The 23,875-nt window shown below is 39.7% G+C and overlaps 1 protein-coding gene across 4 annotated transcripts in view; it reads right to left on the bottom strand.

Moving 5' to 3' along the window:
- NSD1 (nuclear receptor binding SET domain protein 1) overlaps positions 1-22,898 on the bottom strand; it is a 151,662-nt gene extending 128,764 nt beyond the window's left edge. Inside the window, exons 1-3 of one of the 4 annotated variants that reach the window (XM_063084459.1) lie at positions 22,734-22,898; positions 21,172-21,605; positions 20,662-20,751 (exon numbers count right to left, since the gene is read on the bottom strand). In XM_063084459.1, coding sequence (XP_062940529.1) covers positions 20,662-20,751; positions 21,172-21,588 — 507 coding nt within the window. In that variant the 5' untranslated portion in view covers positions 21,589-21,605; positions 22,734-22,898. Of the gene's footprint in view, positions 1-16,337; positions 16,410-20,661; positions 21,606-22,733 lie in introns of those variants that run through there. The other 3 variants (XM_063084455.1, XM_063084462.1, XM_063084468.1) reach the window with 3 other exon arrangements.
- Positions 22,899-23,875: the final 977 nt, after the last annotated feature.

Raw genomic sequence — 23,875 nt, 5'->3', positions numbered from 1 at the left:
TATTACCTCACATTTACCATTGAAAAATCCAAAACAGAAAATTTCCAATGGGACACTGTTAATTGCTGAGCCCAATCCTAACAGATCCCCAAAGTCTGGGTATCTACCACTCTGTTCTCCCCAAAAAGTTGGACTTGGGTTCTAGATTAGGCTCTGAAGTTAAAGAATCCTGAGGTTACCATCAAAGGCTTTTTTGCAAAATACAAAATAAAGTTGGTATAAGCTCTTCTGACATGATGTATACCTTACAGGAATGAGTCTTTCTAGATTTTAATTGTACTGATAATTAGAAAAAGTAATGACAAAAGCCAATTTCAAACATTTATGGTAAATGCAGACTATACTAGATATATAATTGTAAAAAAAAATAGAATAATCTAATACATTAATCCCCCCTAATCCAGTTTCACTTTCCGTGGTTTCAGTTACCCCACAGTCAATGGTAGTCCAAAAATATTAAATGAAAAATTCCAGAAATAAACAATTCACAAGTTTTATATCACATGCCATTCTGAGTAACATGATGAAATCTCGTGTTTTCCCACTCCATCCAGCTTGGTACATGAGTCATCTGTTTGTCCAGCATATCCTTGCTATATATACTACCCACCCAGCTAGTCATTGACAATATCTGCTCCTGGCATCCAATCATCATCGTCATGGATCCATGATCCAGGATCACTCAAAGGAGATGATCCTCCTGACATGTCATCAGAAGGTCAACAGTAGCCTAACGCTATGTCGCTATGCCGCAATGCCGCAATGCCTTTGTCATTCACCTCACTGCATCTCATTACGTAGGCATTTTATCATCTCACATCATCACAGGAAGGGTGAATACAGCAACAATAAGATATTTTGAGAAAACTCATATTCAAATAAATAACTTTTATTTCAGTATACTGTTTTAATTGTTCTATTTTATTATTAGTTATTGTTAATCTCTTACTGTGCCTAGTTTATACATTAAACCTTATAGTAGATATGTATGTATAGGAAAAAGCATAGTATATATAAGGTTCGGTATTACCCACAGTATCAGGCATCCACTGGGTGTTTTCAAAGCAGATAAGGGAAGACTAGTGTACCTAGATTTTAATTTCTCAATTTGAAACACCAAGATTGAAAGTCACTGAAATGAAGAAAGGTAAAATTTTCTCATTTGAATATTCATATCACAAATATGCTCTGCTGTAAAATACAGACAACATATATTACTTGCCATTCTGGAGATTAATTTGTGAAAACTTTACCCTGCCATGTTACTACTTTAAATGACAAAGTATCATTTTCCAGGCGGTTTATCACACATTACATTCAAAGCTATAACATGATTTGCCCTTCCAAGAATAACCTCCCAAGAAGACTCAAAATGCTGTTACTTTCTGAAACTTATTATATGCAATTCAAATTTTCTTCCTACTCACCACCAAAATTAAATGCAGAAAATTAATCCTAATATTTTGTGATCATATTTGCCCAAAACAAAATCAATGAAGTAATAAATATGTACAAGCTATACTTCAATGGCTTAAAAAGCAAACAACTATTTTGGGCAATGGTGTCTTGGACTATATAAGTTTCTCCAACTGATTCAGTCTTAGGCAAATCACTACTTTTTTTTTTTTTAAACATCTCTAAAATACAAATCTAGCTTTCCATTAACATCAAGGTCCAGGGTTTAATCCCTGTATCCACTAGCTGCCAAAAAAAGGAAAAAAAAAAAAATCTAGCTTTCCTCTTTGCAAGAGAACCAAGATAGGAGAATGATTTAGGTATTTCTTTATCTCACATAATATTTATTCATTCTTCCAGCAAATAATTGTTGCTTACCTACCTACCATGAACTAACTGTTCTAGGCCCCGATGATATAAAATAAAGACAACACAATCCTAAGCCTGAAGTTGTAAGTTTAGTGGAGGATACAGGACACAAAAATAATCATAACATATTACGGAAAATGCTTTATAACGGTATTATCGAAGCACAGAAGAATTTTTACCCTCCTTTCTGAAATCTAAGGAAGAGTGGTAAAAGAATAAGAGATACTGACCATAAGTGATGATTTGAATATCAGACTACTGATAAACATCCTTCCCACTAACTAGAAAAGTTGTATTGGTAGTTAATTTAACGACCAAATTTCTGCTTCCATTCAGTGAAACTTAAAATATTAGAAATGCTTATGAAATAGCACTTTGACATACAAACCGGAATTTGTATGAACAAGTATTGTCCTTAGGAGACCACTCAATAACTCTTGAATGCACAAGGGGTTGGTAAACTTTTTCTGTATAAGAGCCAGATAGTAAATATTTTAGTTTCTGCAAAATACACAATTTCTTTCGTAACTACTCAACTCTCCTATCATAACACAAAAGCAGCTACAGACAACACAAAAAAGAATGAGTGGCCATGTTCCAATAGAAGGTACATATGGTTACTGAAATTTTAATTTCATATAATTTTAGTATAATACAAAATATTTTCCTTTTGCTTTTTTTTCTGAACCAGTCACAAGTGTAAAAACTATTCTTTGCTCACAGTTGTACAAAAACAGGTGGTAGCCAGATTTGACCTGCAGGCTATAATTTGGCAAGCACTGCCATACACTAACCACAAGAAGTCTCCTTTACATATCACGTGATTAAAACCATTCACGTTACTTCCGAGTCAAACAACTAATAACTGTTGTCTACTAGTTTAATTTCTTCACCAGATTTACTCCTTACTTAATTTTACCTGACAAAAGCAGCAAGGTTTACGGATAATTACAAAAAATAAGCCCCAAAAACATTTTGAGCAAAGATAGCCACAGTCAAAAGTGTCTAGAGTGACATAAGAGAAAATGGGAGAGTAGTGAACTTCAAGGGCCAGTCATTCCCACAAAACAGAACAAACAGGGAAAAAACTATCATAAGCAATTACAGGACCTCGTGAAAACTACTCAAATATTTACAGCAACCAAGTAAAAACTTAAAAAAGTAAGGGGTGGGATTTGTTAAAGAGTTAAACATAAAATTATCATATGAACCAGCAATTTCACTCCTAGGTATATACCCAAAACAACTGAAAACAGGGACTCAAACAGTTATTTGTACACCAGTGTTCACAGTAGCATTATTCATATTATCCAAAACGGGAAAACAAGCCAAACATTCATCACAGATGAATGGATAACAAAATGTACTATTATCCATACAATGGAAGATTATTCAGCCATAAAAAGGAATAAAGCTCTGATATGTGCTACAGCATGGAAAAACCTTGAAAGCATTGTGCCAAGCGAAATATTCCAGACACAAAGAGACAAATATTGTGTGATTCCACCTATAATGAGGTAGGCAAATTCAGAGAGACTGAAAACAGAATAGAGGTAAGTTTCCAGGAAATGAGGGAAAAGAGGAACGGGGAGTTATTGTCAATGGGTACACAGTTTGTTTCGTATGATGTCCATCAACTAATAGTTCACAAAATGTGGTATATGCATACAATGGAGTATTATATGGCCATAAAAAGGAATGAAGTCCTGATACATACTAAAACATGGATAAACCATGAAAAAACACTATGCTGCTTGAAAGAAGCCAGTCACAAAAGCACATATTATATGATTCCATTCATATGAGTCAGAAATAGTGAAATCTAGGGCTGGCTCGTGGCTCACTTTTATGGCAGAGTAGTATTCCATAGTGTAAATATACCACAGTTTCCTTATCCAACCAGATGGATGAAATTTTAAAACATTATGCTAAGTGAAAGAAGCCAGACACAAAAGGCCACATATTTTATGATTCCATTTAAATAAAAAGTCTAGAATAGGCATAACCACAAAGACAAAAAGCTAATTAGTGGGTTGACAGAGGTTGGGGGAGGGGTTGGGAAGTGACTATTTAATGGATAAGGGATTTCTTTTTTGAGGTGATGACAACGTTCTGGAATTAGATGGTAATGGTTGCACAACACTGTATAGGTAAATGTCACTGAATTGTAGTACACTTAAAAATGGTTAAAATGGTAAATCTTATTTCCATTTTATGTCAATCAAAAAAGTATCTAGGGCCAGCCCGTGGCTCACTCGGGAGAGTGTGGTGCTGATAACACCAAGGCCACAGGTTCGGATCCCTATATAGGGATGGCCAGTTAGCTCACTTCAGTGAGCATGGTGCTGACAACACCAAGTCAAGGGTTAAGATCCCCTTACCGGTCATCTTTAAAAAAAAAAAAAAAAGTGTCTAGCTTCCCTATTTTTTTAATGGAACATTAATTTCCGGTATAAAATGAAAGAATATTTCAATACTTCATAGTTACACTTATACTGTGGTTGTTAGTCATCAACTATGACTCAAGTCAGACAGAGAAATAAATCCTCATATTAGATAAAAGTTACATATTTACCTTTGAAGTACCGGATAGGACAGATTTGTAGATGACACTTGCTTTTCTATTCATGTTTGTAGGCCCAATTTACATGCAGTCTTGAGAAAAACAAGTAATCAGATTTCTGCCTCTCCTTTTAACCTTTTATTTACAAGAAGACAAGAAACTACTAAAAATACACTATGTAATGAACAGTGTGCTTAGTCCTTTGCAACAGGCAAGGCAGCAGAGCAGAGAACAAATGCTCTGAAGGCAGATGGCCTTGGTTGGAAATACTAGCACCATCACTTGGGCAACCACTTAATATCTATAAGCTTCAATCTCCTAATGTGTAAACCTGAAATACCAGCTTTGCCTAGCAACTCATGTGGGGTTGTTTTCAGGATTAAATGAGATAATACTTACTAAGTTCTTTCTATAGAACCTGGCTGCCTGGCATATAGAACTCAATGTATGTTAACTATGATAATTAATGACAGCAGCAAATACCCTCTATGTGCAATGCACCGTGCTGGGAATTAATTTTCAAAACATTTTACAGATTAAGAAACTGAGGTTGAAAGGTCACTAGTTTAAGGCAAACACAGGAGTCAGGTCTAGTCTTAAAGGGAGGCCTGCCCAACTCCAAAGCCCACATTCTTTCTACAATCCCAAACTGCCTTTAAATACAAGACACTTCATTCATCTTTATCATTTTTGCCATTATTTTGTCAACTGAGGTGGAAATTAACTAAATTACTTCACATTACTACAGAAAGTAAAAACAAGGTTAAACACAATACGAATAAAAGTTATTTTAAAAAACAAAACTGTTGGGCCGAGCCCACAGCGCACTCGAGAGAGTGCGGTGCTGGGAGTGCAGCGGTGCTGGGAGCGCAGCGACGCTCCCGCCGCGGGTTCGGATCCTACACAGGAATGCCCGGTGCACTCACTGGCTGAGTACCGGTCACAAAAAAGACAAAAAAAAAAAAAAAAAAAACTGTAATCACTTCTAGTCTAGTCAATTTCAACAAATTCTCAGTTAAGTTTGGAAAGACCCTTATCACGTTTTGTAGTGGATTTATTTACTCTTTTTTTTCTCTGGCAGCTGGTCAATATGGAGAACTAAACCCTTGACCTTGACGTTACAAGGCCGTGCTCTAACCAACTGAGTTAACTGACCAGCCCATGTAATGGGATTTAATCTATGCTTTTTCCTAGTAAGTAGCAGCCAAAATTAAGACACAGAAACAAATTAATATTAAATGTAAAAAAAATCTCAAGTTCACAGTAAAAATACAGGTAGAAAAATATAAGTTAAGGGCCGGCCCGTGACTCAAGGCCACGGGTTCAGATCCTATATAGGGATGGCCGGTTAGCCCACTGGCTGAGCGTGGTGCTGACAACACCAAGTCAAGGGTTAAGATCACCTTACCCGTCTTCTTAAAAAAAAAAAAAAAAAAAAAAAATTACGGGCCAGCCCGTGGCTCACTCGGGAGAGTGCGGTGCTAATAACACCAAGGCCCTGGGTTCGGATCCCATATACGGATGGCCGGTTTGCTCACTGGGTGAGCGTGGTGCTGACCACACCAAGTCAAGGGTTAAAATCCCCTTACCGGTCATCTTTAAAAAAAAAAAAAAAAAAAATCCAAAATGCTCCAATGAGCATTACCTTTGAGCATTATGTTGGCACTCGAAAAGTTTCAGATATTGGAGCAATTTAGATTTTGGATTATCAGATTACGGATATTCAACCCGTATGGAAATCAACCAGTGTAATACACCAAAAGAATGAAAGAGAAAAAAAAAAAGATCATCTCTATAGGTGAAAAAATGTGACAAAATCTAACATCCTTTCATGATAAAAATTCTCAACAAACTAGGAATAGAAAGGTACTGCCTCTATCTGATAAAAGGCATATATGAAAAATTCACAGATAAAATCACACTTAATGGTAAAAGACTGAATGCTTTTCCCCTAAGATCAGCAACAAGACAAGAATGTCCACTCTCACCACTTCTATTCAACATCATAGTGGAGGTTCTAGCCAAGGCAATTAGGCAAGAAACAGAAATAAAAGGCATTAGGATTAGAAAGGAAAAAGTAAAACCAGCTCTATTCACAGACGACATGATCTTCCATATAGAAAACAACAACAACAAAAACTATTAAAACTAATACAGGAGGGGGCTGGCTAGTTAGCTCAGTTGTTTAGAACCTGGTGTTGATAACACCAAGGTCAAGGGTTCAGATCCCTGTACAAGCCAGCTGCCAAAAACAAACAAAAAAATATATAACAATCCATTGTATTTCCATATAGTAACTAGCAATGAATGATCCAAAAACAAAAGACAATTTTATTTACAAAAGCATAAAAAAAAAAAAAAAATCTTAGGAATAAATGTTTAAAAAAGGAGTGCAAGACTTGCACACTGAAAACTACAAAGCACTGTTGAAAGATATTAAAGAAGATCTAGATAAATGGAAAGATATCACATGTTCACAGATAGGAGACTTAATACTGCTAAGATGGTGATATGCCCCAAAATGATTTACGGATCCAACACAATCCCTATCAAAATCTCAGTTGCCTTTTTTGCAGAAATTAACAAACTGATCCTAAAATGTATATGGAAATGCAAGGGTTCCAGGATATCCAAAACAAGACAATGAAGTTGGGCCCCTATCTCACACCATACATATAAAAATTAACTTCAAAATCAATCAAAGACCTAAATGTAAGAGCTAAAACTATAAAACTCTTAGGAGAAAACTAAGGTAAATTTTAAAGATAAATCTTCAGGATCTTGGATTAGGCAATAGTTTCTTGTTTATGACAACAAAACACAAGCAACAAAAGAAAAAAACAGATTAACTGGACTTCACCAAATTTAAAACACCTTTGTACTTCAAAGACACCAGCAAGAAAACTAAAGGACAACCTGCAGAATAGGAGAAAATGCTTGTAAAACCATGTTATCTGTTAAGGGACTTGTATCCAGAATATATAAGGAACTTGTACATTTCAAGGATTAAAAAGCCAAATAACTCTGGGCCGAGCCCGTGGTGCACTCGGGAGAGTGCGGCACTGGGAGCGCGGCGACGCTCCCGCCGCGGGTTTGGATCCTATATAGGAATGGCCGGTGCGCTCACTGGCTGAGTGCTGGTCACGAAAAAGACAAAAAAAAAAAAAAAAAGCCAAATAACTCAAATTTTTTTTAAATGGGCAAAGATTTCACACTTTCTCCAAAGAAGCTCTAGAAATGGCCCTTAAGCACATGAAATGCTGTTCAACATCATTACTCATCAGTGAAATGTAAATCAAAATCAAAATGAGATAAATCATAACATTAGGCTGGCTAAATTGAAAGATAATAACAATGTGAAGTGACAATCTTAGCAATATTAAGTCTCTTATCTGACAACGTTGGTGACAATGTGAAGAAGTTAGAAACTTCACATCTTGCTGGTGGGATTATAAAATGGTGTAGCCACCATACAAAACAATCTGGCAGTTCCCCAAAATGCTAAACATAGAGTCACTGTATGACCCAGTAATACCACTCAGGTATATATTCCCAAGGAACTGAAAACATATATTCACGGAAAAAAAAACTTAATATACAAATGTTCACAGTAGCATTACTCATAACAGCCAAAAAGAAGAAACAAATTGTCCATCAACTGATGAATGGATAAACAAAATCCAGTATATTAACACACAGCAATATTATTTGGCAATAAAATGGAATAAAATATGTATACATACTACAACATGGATGAATCTGAAAACATGCTAAATGAAAGTCATCAGGCACAAAAAGCCACAGATTATATGATTCCATTTATATGAAATATCCAGAATAGGCAAATCCAGAGAGACATAAAGTACATTAGTGATTATTTGCGGCAGGGAGAGGGAGAATGTGGAGTGACTGCTGGTTATGGGGTCTCTTTTAGGGTGATAAAATGTTCTGGAATTAGATATTGGTGATGGCTGTTCAATTCCATAAATATACTAAAAGCCACTGAATTGTACCCTTGTAGAGGGTGAATTTTACATTACGTAAATTACACGTTGATTTTTTTTAAATGGAGTTAGAATGCTCTCTAAATTTGTAACTATATAAGTAATATACATTCAGAATTGAAATACATAAACATTCCTATCTAAAATGATGTCAGTAGGATATTAATTTGATTTTTATTTATTGATTTTTTAAAAGTTCATGCTTTTAAAAACAAAAATACCCTCAGAATCTTAAAAAGAAAGAAGAAAAGGAAAATAAGAAAAAAGTACAGAACATCCAAATTATCCAAATTCTAGGTTATTTAGGGATCAACAAATGTTTATTATTCCTTTTCCCCCTCAGCTATAACTAGTATCTTCATTAAAAATCCCCACTAAACCTCAAAGAGATATTTGTACACCCATGTTCAAATCAGCCATTATTCGTAATAACCAAAAGGTGGAAGTAACCTGGATGAATGGACAAAGAAAATGTGGTATATACATACAATGACACATTATTCAGCCTTAAAAAGGGAGAAAATTCTGACACATGATACAACATAGATGAACCTTGAGGACATTATGCTTAGTGAAATAAGTCAGTCACAAAAAGACAAATACTGTATGATTCCACTTGATAAGTACATAGAGTGGTCAAAGTCATAGTGACAGAAAGTAGAATGGTAGTTGCCAGGGCCTGTGGGGAGGAAGGAATGTGGAGTTGTTTAGAGGGTATAGAGTTTAAGTTTTGCAATATGGAAAGTATTCTGAAGATTGGTGGCACAAAAACATGAATGTACTTAACACTAGTGAACTGCACATTTAAAAATGGTTATGATGCCATCTCCACAAAGTAGGGAAGAAAAAAAATTAATTTTAAAAAATAGGATGGCAAATTTTGTTATGTCTACTTTACCACAATTAAAAATAAAAATAATAAAGAATCCCCATTGAAATAGGCACACCCGTATTGCTAATTGGGAATGTAAATATATATACTCCTTTAGTGGGGAATTTAGCAGTATCTTTCTCAATTATAAATGTATTTAACTTTGATCCACAATTCCAGTTCCATAGATTTATACTACAGATGTATTTGTATACATTCAAAATCACAAATGTATATGGTTGTTCACATTTTCAGCATGTATGGACTGAAAATGTCTGTACAGATGAGGGATCTTCAAAAAGTTCATGCAGGGCCGGCCCGTGGCTCACCTGAGAGAGTGTGGTACTGATAACACCAAGGCCACGGGTTCAGATCCCTATATAGGAATGGCTGGTTAGCTCACTTGGGAGAGAATTGTGCTGACAACACCAAGTCAAGGTTTAAGATCTCCTTACCAGTAAAAAGAATACTCCGTAAAAAGGTACTGCACCTTCCTGCTTGGTCTTACCCTCTCCTTCCCTCTCTGGGGGAAGCCAGCTACCATACTACCAGCAGCACTATGGAGAAGTTCAAGTGGGAAAGAACAAGGGCCTCCTACAAACAGCCAGCAGCCATATGAGTGAGCCATCTTGGATCCTACAGCCTTCAGATAACTGCAGCCCTGGTCGACATCTTGACTGCAATCTCATGAGACTCCAAGCTAAACCCACCCAGCTAAGCCACTCCCTGATTCCTAACCCTACGTGAGATAATAAATGTTTACTCTTTTAAGCTGCTAAATGTAGGGGTAATTTGTTAGGCAGAATAATAGATAACTAATACAGTGGGAAACATTCTACCCACAGATCTAAAAACTTATGTTCCCAAAAAAGATATTAAAGACACTATAAAAATTGTCAAGTGTGTTGCTGCATATTAAAATAAAATCCCTATTAAATCCGTAAGACTGCAGTAGATATGATTTCTTCATATTTTTACAAGAGTATAAAATATATATTGGAAGCAAAATAAGCTTTGAATGTATAAAAGAAATCACACCAAAACACAGATCTGGCTATATAAAAAAAATGAAACTTTGGCCAATACCTACAGAAAATCATTTAACTAAAATGAAAAACAGATTTAGGAAAAATATTTATATCCAATGGGATATAAGTTTAATATCAATAAAACATTAAAATCCAAATAGAAACATCAGCAAAGGATACAGACACAAAGGTCAAAGGAAAAAATACAAACAGTAAATAGAAACAATTTTCAACAATAAAACTGTACTAATAAGTAATCTTGTGGTAGCATTACGTACCCATTTAATTAAAAAAAAAAAAAACATCAGTGCTACCAAAGGTTGTAGAGCAAATGTTAGACTCATACACTATTTAGAACTGTGCAAAACAGTACCATCCAGAAGTAGGTACATCAAGGGCCACAAAAATTTATAACTCTTTGCCCTGATAATTCCACTATCAGCAGTTTATGCTTAGGAAATTATTCCAGACATTATTATGAAATTGATAGGGTTCCTATCAAGACTTCACTCATGGGCTGGCTGATTAGCTCACAGTACTGATAACACCAATGTCAAAGTTTGGATCCTTGTAGCAGCCCACCACCAAAAAATCCAAAAAAACAAACTTCACTTTTAATTCTAATATCTACTCCACCACAGAATTAATTTCAGTGGTTTAATTACCTGCACTGTAACAACTTCTGCCCCAAAGATTGTTACAAAAGCACTTCATGTGGTATATATATGGAATACTACTTAGCAATAAAAAAGTATGATATTTTTCGGTAATTGGCCACAACAATCAAACACATTGTATATCAACAAAATAAAATAAAATAATATTTTTAAAAAAAAGAATGATATTCTGCCATTCGTAGCAACATGCATGAGTTTGGAGAAAATTATGTTAAGTGAAATAAGCCGAGCACAGAAGGAAATATACTGCATGTCCTCACTCATAAGTGGGAGCTAAAAGAGAAAGAAGGAAAAGAAAGATCACAGTGGTGCTCTGGACTTGCAAAGGGAGAAAATATACCTAGGGTTGCGGGGGGTAGGGGGAGAGAGATGGAGGGGAAGGGAGGTCAGGGAGAGGTTGGGTAGGGGACATGTCAACTTGTGATAATGGGCATACTGACAGTATTGATCTGATCATCACATTTTGGACACAGATGGTGAAGGTCAGCTTTGTACCCCATGAATATGCATAATCAACTGAAAAAATTTTTTAAAAAGTACTTCAAATATAGAACTGTATTACCTCTCAACAACTGCTCTGCAATTCTTTACAGATCATGCCTTGGTGAAAGTGCTGTCCCTTGATCTACTAATTATAAAACCAGATTCAATACATTTTTTAATTGAGCCATCTGCAATGTTAAAGAAATGCCTTTAGTATAAACTATCAACTGTCAATTTACAATAAAAATTTTTTAAAAAAGAAATGCCTCTGTATATAAAATTCCAATGACAATTAATGTGACATTAATGTCTGTTACTTTCACTTGATACGGACATATCTTGCACATCATTTACTTTCACCAGGGAGCCCCAACAGCTCCAATTACGGCATCAAGAGAAATAAGAGATGACACAGGGAATAAATCCTCATAAATTACAAAAAAAATTTACCTTCAGACTCTTCCTGGTATATGAGGGAATATTATATAACCAGTTATTTTTAATTTAATCTAATATGTAAATATAATTCTTCACCCTCCAAAACAAATTTTATCTTTCCGGTAATCTTTAAAAGAATATTATGGTATTTTCTATAAGATCACCGGAGATGTGAAAAGAATTTTAGAGGACTTAATAGAGTAAATTCACCTAGTAATAGCAACAAACACTACAAATCTGTTCTAATTTATTAAGGGGAAATCACAAGTACATATGATTTCATTGGTTCTCTAATGAATTATCTAAAAACGGAAGCAATATTTAAAAATTATGGTCTGTATATACAGCCATTTAAAAGCATATTATCTAGGGCCGAGCCCGTGGCGCACTTGGTAGAGTGCTGCGCTGGGAGCGCTCCCGCCGCGGGTTCGGATCCTATATAGGTCTGACCAGTGCACTCACTGGCTGAGTGCCAGTCACGAAAAAACGACGAAAAAAAAAAAAAAAAAAGCATATTATCTAGAATATATCAAGAATTCTCAAAACTCAAAAAAAATCAAACAATCCAATTATAAAACAGGCAAAAAACATGCATATATTTCAAAGAGGCTTAAAATAAGCATACGAAAAGATCTTCAACATAATCAGCTATCAGGGAAATGCAGATTAAAACCACAATGAGATATGAGATATCACCACCGCCTAACTATCAGAATAGCTAAAATATAAAATAGTGACAACACTAAATGTTGACAAGGATGCAGAGAAACTAGATCATTCATAACACTGCTGGAAAACAGCTTGGCAAACTTGGAAAACTTTCTGAGGGTTCTTCAAAAAGTTCATGGAAAGATTCGTATTATCTTTCATTTCTATTTTTCCACAAACTGAAGTTCCCTCGTAAAACTAAACACGCCATTACCAAACAGTCCTGCAACTGTCCTACTGGGTAGGACAAATGAAAACTTGTGTTCACACAAAAAACTATACAGAAATGTTTATAGCATGTTAATAGCCAAAAGCTAGAATTAGCCCAGATGTCCTTCAACAAGTGAATGGTTAAACAATTATGGAATATTATTTAGTATTAGATTAGGAATAATCTATTGATAATATTCAACAACTTGGATGAATCTCCAGGGAATTACGCTAAGTAAAAAAAGCCAATCCCAAAGGCTACAAACTATATAATTTTGTTTACAAAACATCTTTGGAATGACAAAATGAGAAACAAAGGACGGATTAGCAGCTGGCAGGGGTTAGGGAAGAAGGGGTTGCCAAAGAGAGCAACAGGAGGGACCCTTATGGTGTTAGAACTGCTCAGAAACTTGACTATGGTAGTTGATACACTAACATAAACAGGTGATAAAAATGTAAACAATTTAATACATACATACAAATGAGTACAAATAAAACTGGGGACATCTGGAATATGTCCTAACAGAAATATAGACTTTTTATTTAAGGGAAAGAACCACCTCGGGACCCCTGAATATGATTGGTGAGTTATATCAACATCAATACTCTGGTTGTCAGCATATGAATATACATTTACCTCAAGAAAAATGTCCATGACGGGGGCCGGCCTGTGGCTCACTCGGGAGAGTGTGGTGCTGATAACTCCAAGGCCACGGGCTTGGATCCCATATAGGGATGGCCGGTTAGCTCACTAGGTGAGCTTGGTGCTGACAACACCAAGTCAAGGGTTAAGATCCCCTTACCGGTCATCATTAAAAAAAAAAAAAAAAAAGTTTCCATGACAACAACAAAAAAAAAATGGAGATTTATCTACATGCACATATGAAAAGGTGTCATTAACATATTAACCAAAATTTTAAAATGTATATAAACAGTGAAAATGAGGGAGTATATGAGTGACAGAAGAAACTTTGACATTCCATTTTTAAATTTGAATTTTCTAATTAAAAAAAGATTCACAGTAATTGCTTTAAAAGGCTACATTTGGGATGGCCAGTTAGCTCAGTTGGTTAGAGTATGGTGATCCAATGTTATAACAAGGGTTTGGATCCACATACTGACCAACTGCCAAAAACAAAAAAAGAATTAGTTTCAGAGATGACTGTTCAATTAAAATCAAACCCATCATCAGAAAAGAGGTAGGTTGCTGATTAAAAAAAGATTAAAAAAGAGGGGAGGGAGGAGATAAGATCTCCTTTCAGTAGGCTCCCCTGAGTATCAGGGGATAAAAATAAAACATTTATATCTATTATAAAAGACAACCAGCAAAAAGTAACAATGGAATAAAGTTACACCACTTAATAATTAGGGTACTATTTACCTTAATAATTAGGATGCTAATGATCCTATTGCACAAATTAAATTTTCCTGATTACAAGTAAAAATGTAACAAATTCTCCTGATTACTAAAAATGGAAACTGTCAACAGTAGTTAATGTCCTTATCTTACCAATTAAACAAGAAAAGAGTCTGGAAGAATAGAGAAAAAAACCAAAAATACAAAGATATCTTTCTCAAAATTCACAATTAACTGTTCTAAATGTACATTTGGTTCTTGGCATGCAATAATACGCATTACTTACTGAGCACCTACTTCAGGACTAGCACTGTGCTAGATGCTTCATATAAATTATCCTGCTGCATACTCTCAACAACCCTACAAGAAAGGTATTAACCCCATTTTAGACATGAGGAACCAGGCCTCAGAAAGATTAGACTTCTCCAACTAATCAAGTAATGTAGTATATACACTCAGAAATCTGTCCAACTCTAAAGTCATTATGATTTTATATCCTTAATTAGAAGAGTGATAATTAGGGCTGGCCCGTGGCTCACTCAGGAGTGTGGTGCTGATAACACCAAGGCCACGGGTTCGGATCCTATATAGGGATGGCCGGTTCGCTCACTGGCTGAGTGTGGTGCTGACAACACCAAGTCAAGGGTTGAGATCCCCTTACCGGTTATCATTTAAAAAAAAAAAAGAAGAGTGATAATTAAGAATGAAGAGAAAAATGAGTGATTGAGATATTAAGCAGACCAAATTCAAAAGCTTTAGAAATTGAGTGCATAAGGAAATAAAGTCAAATCCTGTGAAGTTTTGAAATATGGTACATTGAAAATGACAGCTGAGAGTCCATTCATCACCCTCCTACTTAAAATTTACTCCCCTTCTCAACTTGTAACACTGTAATAGCACCATTTACTCATTCACTCATTAAATATATGTGTCCACATATACAAGAAGGCACTTGAGGCTAGCCAGTTAGCTCACTTGGTTAGAGCTTGATGAGATTACACCAAGGTCAAGGATTCGGATCCCAGTACTGGCTGGCCTCCCCCCAAAAAAACAAAAAAAAAAAGGCACCATGGACACACTGTTAAGATTCAAAGATGAATCAGACCAGGAGAATAAAGGCATGAGCAAGGAGGGAGTGTAGCGCAAGGGACCACTAACAGTTCAGTATGGCTGAAACCAACATACACAAAGTGTATAGCATAAGATCTGGAAAGGTCAGAACAGGATCCTATCAAAGATGACACTGAATTTCAGCTTTATTTGTTAGCAAAATGGAGAGAAGAGTGAAGCATTGAAGGTAAAGCTTTATTTTTTATTTTTTTGGCAGGTGGCCAGTAAGGGAATCCAAATCCTTGACCTTGGTGTTATCAGCACCACATTCTAACCAAGTGACCCAACCTGAAGGTAAAGCTTTAAGCAGAGATCCAGTATTTCTCATTTTGGAAGTAGGAAGTAATTTTATATAAGATAGAATGGAGAGAGAGACTGATAAAGAACTCATGGGAGAATGGGAATGAAGAAAGAAAAAGACGGAGGGACCTATATAATTTAGCAACAGTGTAAAAATTCAACTCTATAGCACACATACAGACCTATCTTTACACCTTTCTCTCCCGACAACCGCACTCCTTCTAGATACCTAACAAGAATTTCTTGCCACTTGCATATGCTATTCCCTCTCATTGGCATGTCTCTGCTCAAATTATAAATAACCACTCTATGAAGTCCTTCCTGATTATTACAGGCATGCCTTCCTTCACACTTCCAAAGTATTGCATATGTCTAACCTACCAGACACTTAGTATTCTGTATTATCATTATTTACACTAGTCTTCACCACACAGTGAAGTTTCTTAAAAGCACAGAATATCTCTTTCCTTCTTTTTTTTAATACTAGCAATGCCTGGCACAGAAGAGGTACTCAAATGTGTTTTGGGGGGCAGGGGTTGGTAGCTGGCCAGTACAGGGATTGAACCCTGGACCTTGGTGTTATCAGCACCATGCTCTAACCAACTGAGCAAGTGGCCAGCCCATGTGTTTTAGTCATATAAATGAATAAGCTGACTCCACGGTTTCCAGCCTTGAGATGAAAAGGAGGATGATGTCATCATTAACACAGAAGGAAACACACGTTTGGAAATAAAAGAGATGCTTCAAAATAGAAATAACATTACATTTTAAGTGAATATGAACACAAGGTAGAAGAGAAGCTCAGTTGGTGATTAGAATTTCTTGGTCTGAAGCTCAGAAGTCAGGTCAGAGAAAAAGTTTCACACAGCAGAGCAGCAGTAAACTGAATCAATGAAAATAGACGAGACTGCAAAGAAAGAAGAGAAAAACAGCAAGCAATCAAAAAAAAAAAAAGGACTGTTTAAAGAGTGGTGGTCAAAATGCTGCAAATCTAGTAGGATAAATATTGAGAAGGCAACATTTTTGACTTATGAAAGAACAGTTTCAGCGGAATGGAGCATATAGAAACCAAAACACAAAGCATTAAGGGGAGAGAAACAAAGTAGACAACTCTTTCAAGAAATTCACCAGTAAAGGGGAATGATAACAAGGGGTTACAGGACAGAGGAAAATTCCTTTAGAATAAGAAGATGCTACCATGGTTTTAGGCAGAAAAAGTGGTACAGAATGAAGACTCCAAAAGAGAAAGAGGAAAGGGTAATTAATAAAACAAGGTCACCCAGCAAGGAGAAAAGAATCAGAGAGCAGAACCTCAGAGGTGGGGAGGATCAATTTTCTTCTCAGAAAAGAAAAACGGGAGTAGAGAATTGCTGTTGATGAGTAGAAAGAGGAGGGAACCCTGGAACCCCTGAAGAATCATTTTTGTCTCAGACACCAACACTACAAGCCTTGGACATCATCTGTACTCATCTCTCTCCTCCATTCCTCAAGTCTAGGCAACCCCCAAAAGGGCTGCCAATTTTCCCCTATTGAAATAATATTTTAGATGTATCCCATATCTTTCTAGTACTGACTCTGCTCAAGTCTAAGTCTTAATTACTATTGCAATAGACTCCTACATCCAAACGTTGCCTCTAGTCTCTTCCAGCCATAATCGCATAAACGTAGATTCATCACATCAATTCTCAGCTAAAATTCTTCACAGGGTCCCAACTCCTATCACATCAGTACCACATGCCTCAGTCTGGATATTTCTAGGCCCTACTGCCTGACTACACTCATCCTACAAGCAATCACCAACAAGTACCCTCTGAAAAAGTCATGCTCATTTAATTCTCCACATTGAAATTACCCTTCTATAACCTAACAAACCCAACTCGGCCAAGGCCAATTCAAGTCCCACTTCTTCCCTGAAGCCTCACCTGCTCTAGGTTTCATTCATGTCTCCACTCAATAACTTAACCACTTAAACATCTACAGCACAGAACTTAAAGAGTATCAACAGTATAATATGTATGTCAGACCATCCTGGAGCCATGCTAAGAACTTTGCAGATCCCCAAATTCATGAATACAACTGTAGTATAAACTCTCCATAAAAATATCCAAGTGAGGAAGAGTAGAAAACAAACAACTGCTGTAAATCAGCCCAGCGAGAAAACCAGTTCCTTCAGACCCAGGCAAAAGTGTCAGAGACCTTCAGAATTCACTAAAGAAAGCCAAGAGTACTCAGATAATTCTATAATTTCAAGGGTTTCAGTCTTGACTCCAATGATCTCAAGTGCCACGAAAGTTGACCTATGTCTTCTATAACATCTCTCTTTACTACAAGGCTATGAAGACCACATGAGACAATGCAGACCAACACACTTCGTAAACTGCAAGTTATTGCCAATTTATTAAGGGACCAACCTTCCTTCAATATTTTATCAAACACCTACTATGTACAAAGCACACAGGCTTTGTACACAGTGGGAAATTAAAAGGTATCAATTCAGTTAAATATAAAAGCACCAAGTCAGGATTATAAACTGTAATGGCAATAATTTCACATCACTGTATGCAGAGAAAATAACTGAAGAGTACATGATGGTAAAGTGAAGAGGCTGCGGGGCCGGCCCGTGGCTCACTCGGGAGAGTGCGGTGCTGATAACACCAAGGCCCCGGGTTCGGATCCCATATAGGGATGGCCGGTTAGCTCACTGGCTGAGCGTGGTGCTGACAACACCAAGCCAAGGGTTAAGATCCCCTTACCGGTCATCTTTAAAAAAAAAAAAAAAAAAAGTGAAGAGGCTGCTTGTTTTATGACAGGAGGCAAACAGCCTGCTTAGAGCTGTATATACAAAACAACAGAAAACATAACTTTGATTTATGCGTTTTTCTCTAATTCTAGACAGGGGGTTTACTACCCTAATAACTACCCTTACCCACTGCCAAGAGAATCTTATTCTATCATAATATTACAGACAAAATAAAAGACAAATAGCATTTGCTAAGGATTTTCTAAAATTTCCAGCCCTGAGCATAGGATCCTGCCTGCTGCATTGATGAAGTTTAATCAACTGTGAACAGTCTAAAATGTCAATACTATATGACTACCCAGAAGTTTTGTTTGTTTGTTTGTTTTGTTTTTTTGTGACAGCTGGCCAGTATGGGGATCCAAACCTGCCACCTTGGTATTATAAGGCTGCACTCTAACCAACTGAGCTAACCGGCCAGCCCAAGAATTGTTCGTATTTACATCTTTCCCAAGCTACATTGTTTAGCTAAATTTGCATTCTGAGATTGACCTCACTTTTTAAGGTTTCAGTTTAAAAATACCAAAGGCAAAAATAAAAGCAACAGATTTCAACCACAATCTTAATCAAAGGTCTAAAGAATATTTTAGATACTCGGTTCTTCAAGGCTATAAAGTCTGAGCAACTCGGTTTTTCTCCCTGAAAAAAAATTTTCCACATTTATACAAGTTTGCTAACTCCCATTTTAGATGCATTAACTAATACTGTCAATTGTTTTTAACAAAACCAATACTCCATTAACATTTCTTTGATGAAAACCAGACAGGTTTACATTTGTATTGGTATGTTTCTAGAGAAACATCTCCATCCTCAGATCTAAATATATGTGAAAACAAAGAAAAAACTACATATACATAAAATAAATTTCAATATGAACCCAAGAAAAAAGATTTGTCTGATCTGCCAATGGGTTTTCAAAACAGCCTATCCACCCTAATGTATACCGAGGACAATACAGACTCAAGATAACCAAAATAAATTTTTAAAATCTGCATCTGCCAAGCTAAGAAAGGGAAGGAGTGCTAAAGTATATTTAAGATATGAATCAACAGAAATAGAAGTGACACACCCACCTTCTCCCTCTGTAACTTTCAGGGACAGCAGGAATATACAATCACCACATACCATAAAAATATTCTTATAGGAAACTTTACATAGTATTTCTGAGGCATTCGTTGTCCCTTACCCACCCCTCAAAAAAAATTCCTCTTTGGTGACATTAGTGGTGCCCATAACAATGTGTCTGGGCAGAAATAAAATCAGAACCAAATATTTAAAGCTGAAAGGAATCTTTTAGCAATCAAGTACTTTCAGGTTTTAAAGCTGATGAAACTGAGGCTAAGAAGTCAACTGATCATTTAACTAATTAAAGAATTCAAGAAATTTAAGAAATACTGTAATAAGAATAAGTTAAAATGAAAAAGAACGTTATCATTTACTGCTCTCTAACAATTACATGGCACTACTGAAAACAGCAACACAAATTAGTTTTTCTCCATTTCTACACACACGCACACACAAACACACATATATGTACACACACTTCAAAATGTAAAACTAGAAAAGGCTCAAGAGCCTACTCTGGGGGACTGGCCAGTTAGCTCACTTGGGAGAGCATGGGGCTGATAACACCTAGGTCAAGAGTTTGGATCCCTGTACTGGCCAGGCTCCAAGAAAAAAAAGAGCCTATTCCGATGGTGGCAGTTATCAAAAGCACAGGATGCTATACCTTCACAATAAGAAGTTCAAAAAATTAAGACTAATTTAAATTGCGAATGATGTCCAAGAAAGCCTTCTCATCTTAGTCACTTTCAATCTGTGCTCAAATGCACTTCAACCTGCAGCAAGTGTCACCCCCATCAACTAAAAAAAAATAAGCCATGTCTTATATGGAAACAGGACACCTAGTAATACACCTAGTAATAAATTGGCTCACCTGCCCCCATGACTGATATAGGCCAAAACCCACCCTTAAAAAAAAAAAAAAGAATCAAATGTTTACCTCCATCTTGAAAAATTAAATCCAGTCTCAACCAAATGCCTTTAAAAATTTAACATTTAGACAGTCCTCAATGGACAGGTATTTGGGAAAAGCTGAAAAGAACCAAACTCACGGAACAGAGATAAGTTCAAAAATCAAAGTAAAATTTCCCCAAAAAAGTTTATCATAAGTAACAGGCTTTCAGCTGTGAACTGATAAGCAACCAAAACCAAATTCGTTATACTTCCCTTTAAGTGGCCTGTATATATACATTTATGTATATATTTAAGTTGTACCAAAAACTGCTTACAAATGGCAATTCCTGTGAAGTAGATGATGATGAAGTTCCAGGTAATTCTAGCATGTTTCCTAATGTACTGGTACTGGAGTCTGGATCATCCTGAAAAGATAAATTTATTGAATTTAATTGCTCTTCTATAGTAACGTTTGTATCTCCTAGTGAAAAGGGGACTGGGAGAAGGGCTGCTTTTTCATTGCTGCCGTCCACTTCATTTCCTTGCTTATTTTTCTGTGTTTCAGTTTGAGGAGCTAATGGCAAGAATGGCGATTTGACTACACCGTGTCTACTCTCTGGTGTGCTGTCTTGTTCACTTCCCATGGCCACTTCTACACCATTCTCTGATTTAGGCTCATAATTGCAGGTGGCATTGGTCTGAGTTTCCTCAAAGATCTCCTCTATACTCTCATCCTCTGTGACTGGCTGTTCTGGGTCCATTTCAGAATCTACATCTGCATCGTCCACACAAGTAAAATTCTCAAAGTGCAGAAAGCCATTCTTGATAGTCTTTGTTACTTTTACCTGGAGTTCTGGGGAGTTATTACAAGAGGGTTCCTGTTTCATAGCAAGTGCTGCAGGACCACCAGGACACAAGGAAGTGCAAACAATTGGCGACTGAGCTCTTGAATCACTTTTTTCAGGGTCTTGAAAGGATTCTGATCCATCAGCAGACCCATTTAAATACTCTACATTGATCATGGAGGCCAAATCCTGTAGTCTCCGCAGTGGAATGTAACAAGATGGTGAATCTTGTCCGTAAGCATTTTGGGATGTTCCACTGGCAGTCGATAACTGCATAGTACACCCATTAAGTGGCTCAGAAAAATTGGATTGACCATTACCGAAAGGGCTGTCCTTGTCTTCAGGGGCATCTAAATTCACTGGATTGGAAAAGGGCAGCAGACAATTTCTTCTAGGTAGGTCACAGGTCTGATCCATCCTGGGCCGGCATCAACCTGGAATCCAAAAACACAGCAATTAATCTGAGATAACGGGCCATCTCACTCTTCTCTTCAAAATGGCAGCCACTTCTCAAGGCCTAGTGGCCTCTATGCCTTTCTGCTGCACTTCCATGGGCGGAAAAAGTTCCTCCAACTGACGCTGGAAAAATGGCCTCGGTAAGCCTCCGCAAACTCCATCTTTCCAAAGCTGGGCAGATCCTGCCACAGGGAAACAGCCCGTCCCTTTTTTCCTGCACTACAGACTGGTGGACACTTGGGCTGAATTAAAATCATTTTGGCAGTCAAAATTCCCAAATCTCCAAATCTCAAACAGGAATCGTCCTCCTCCTCCCCAGCCCGGGGTCCAGCGGCCGGCTCTCTCGAAGGGAAGGAGCTTCGAGGTTAGAGGGGGGCTCCCGGACGCTGCACAAAAAGGTACCCCCCCTTCCTGGCTTGCTCGGGCGCAGCGGTCACAATAGCGCTGCACCCTACGCCCAGCCGGCGCCGGAGCCTTTACAGCGAACGTGCCCAGGCCGCAAGCCAGTCGGCCGAAGCGGGTGCACTCCGGAGCTCGCCTTCCTGACTGCAGGCCTGCTCGGTCCGCAGCTGCAGGGCTCAGAGGCCGGGACGCAGCAGGGAGAGAAACAGAGGCGGCCGGCGAAGCCAAGGCAGGGCAGCAGCAGCTGCTACAGCTTGACAAACATGGCTGCTGCCGACGCCGCCGCCGCCTGCCCGGGCCGCACTCCTTCCCGCAGCCGCAGCAGCACCTCCCGGCAGAGCCGATTGCACTCATCAATATTCAGCAGCAAGCAAAGTTTGCTGCGGGAGGGCAGCCGGCCCCGCGCCCCCCAGGCCGGCTACCTGAGGGGAGCAGGAGGCCGAGGTGCGCGCGGGCAGCCGGCGGGGCACGGGCCGCGCCGGGAGGAAGTTCGCTGCAGCCCGGCCATCTAGGCCTGAGCCCGGCTGGTAGTGATGGAGGAGGGGGAGGGGGCCCGCGGCTGCAGCGCCGCCGGCCACCAACCCCGCGCCGCGCCCGGCCCTCTCCCGAGCCCCTCACCTCACGGCCACCACCATCTTCCCCGCCCGGCCGCCTCCTCCCTCCTCCTCGCGCCTGCCCGCCGCCCACCCCAGCGCACTAGTTACCGTGCCCCGCGCCCCCTCCCGGGCCAGCTGGGGGGAGGGGGTGACCCTCATTACACTGGGGCGGGAGCGGAGCAGTGGGGAGAGAGAGGAGCCGCTCGCCGCACCCCCCTCCCCCCGCGTCTCTCTTCAGGGGAAAAGGCAGCGAGCTCGACCTGCCCCGGCCTATTCTGCCGCCTCCTCCTCCTCACACCCCCACCGCGCGCGCCCCCGCGGCGGCGCGTGCGACCGAGCGCCTCGCGCCGGCCCGCGTGCGGCTGGGGCTCCGAGTGCGCGCGCGCCCCTTCCCCCACCGCGCGCGCGCTCCCTCGCCTCACTCTTCGGGGTTCAGGGCGGGTGAAGTCGAGCTCGCGAGCGCGCCGCCCAATCAGCGGAGCTGCCGCTGCCGCCCCCTCCCCTCCCCCTGCGCGCCCGCTCACGGCCGAGGCCTACGGGCCGACCGGGCTGCACGGGCGGGGCCTGAGGCGGGCTCCCCAGAGGCCTCGCGCGCCTCCCCGGAGTGTCCGGGCCTGCGGGCGTCGTGGGTGGCATTCCGATCCCCTCACCTACCTCGGGGCTGTGCGCTGGCCCCAGGCAGCACACGGCTCCAGCACCCTACCCGTCTCGAACCCCAACCCCGGTGGCACCTGGCCCAGCTGAGGCCCGTCTGACCGCCCCGCCAGTCCCGCTCTGGTCCGCGTCAGTCCCGGCCTCCATCTTAGGTTACAGCCCGGGCTCCCCATCCACTGGGCACCTGCCCTCAACCCGCTCGGCTCGGCCCGAGGCCAAGGCAACCCCCCCCACCGCAGGGCTCACCTGGGGGCTTGGGCTGGGGTCTTCGAGGCCTCAGACCCAAAGCAGGCGCGGCCGCAGGTGAACCCCCTGCCCAGCCGCACCCCAAGCCCACACCACCACCACTACAGACCAAGCTGAGCAGGAAACAAAATGGAGGCAGCAGCTCGGGTCTGCCTCCCCGAGCCAAGCCTATGCAGCCCCAGGGCTCCCTCCTGCTGCAGGCTCGACGCCCGCGAGGCAGGGGGCTGGATCGTCCCGGGCGCCGCGGGCAGCCTCCCTAGAGCAGCGCAGACGGGCCGGGCCCTCGGCCCTGCGGTCCCCACAGCTCCTCTCCCACCACCCCTTCCCTTCCCCCTCCTCCCATTCCTCTC

Source organism: Cynocephalus volans, chromosome 2, assembly GCF_027409185.1.
Source record: "Cynocephalus volans isolate mCynVol1 chromosome 2, mCynVol1.pri, whole genome shotgun sequence".
In the NCBI taxonomy this organism is placed as follows: Eukaryota; Metazoa; Chordata; class Mammalia; order Dermoptera; family Cynocephalidae; genus Cynocephalus; species Cynocephalus volans.
Note: the sequence above shows the minus strand (reverse complement) of the source record. Positions and strands in the feature narration are given on the sequence as shown.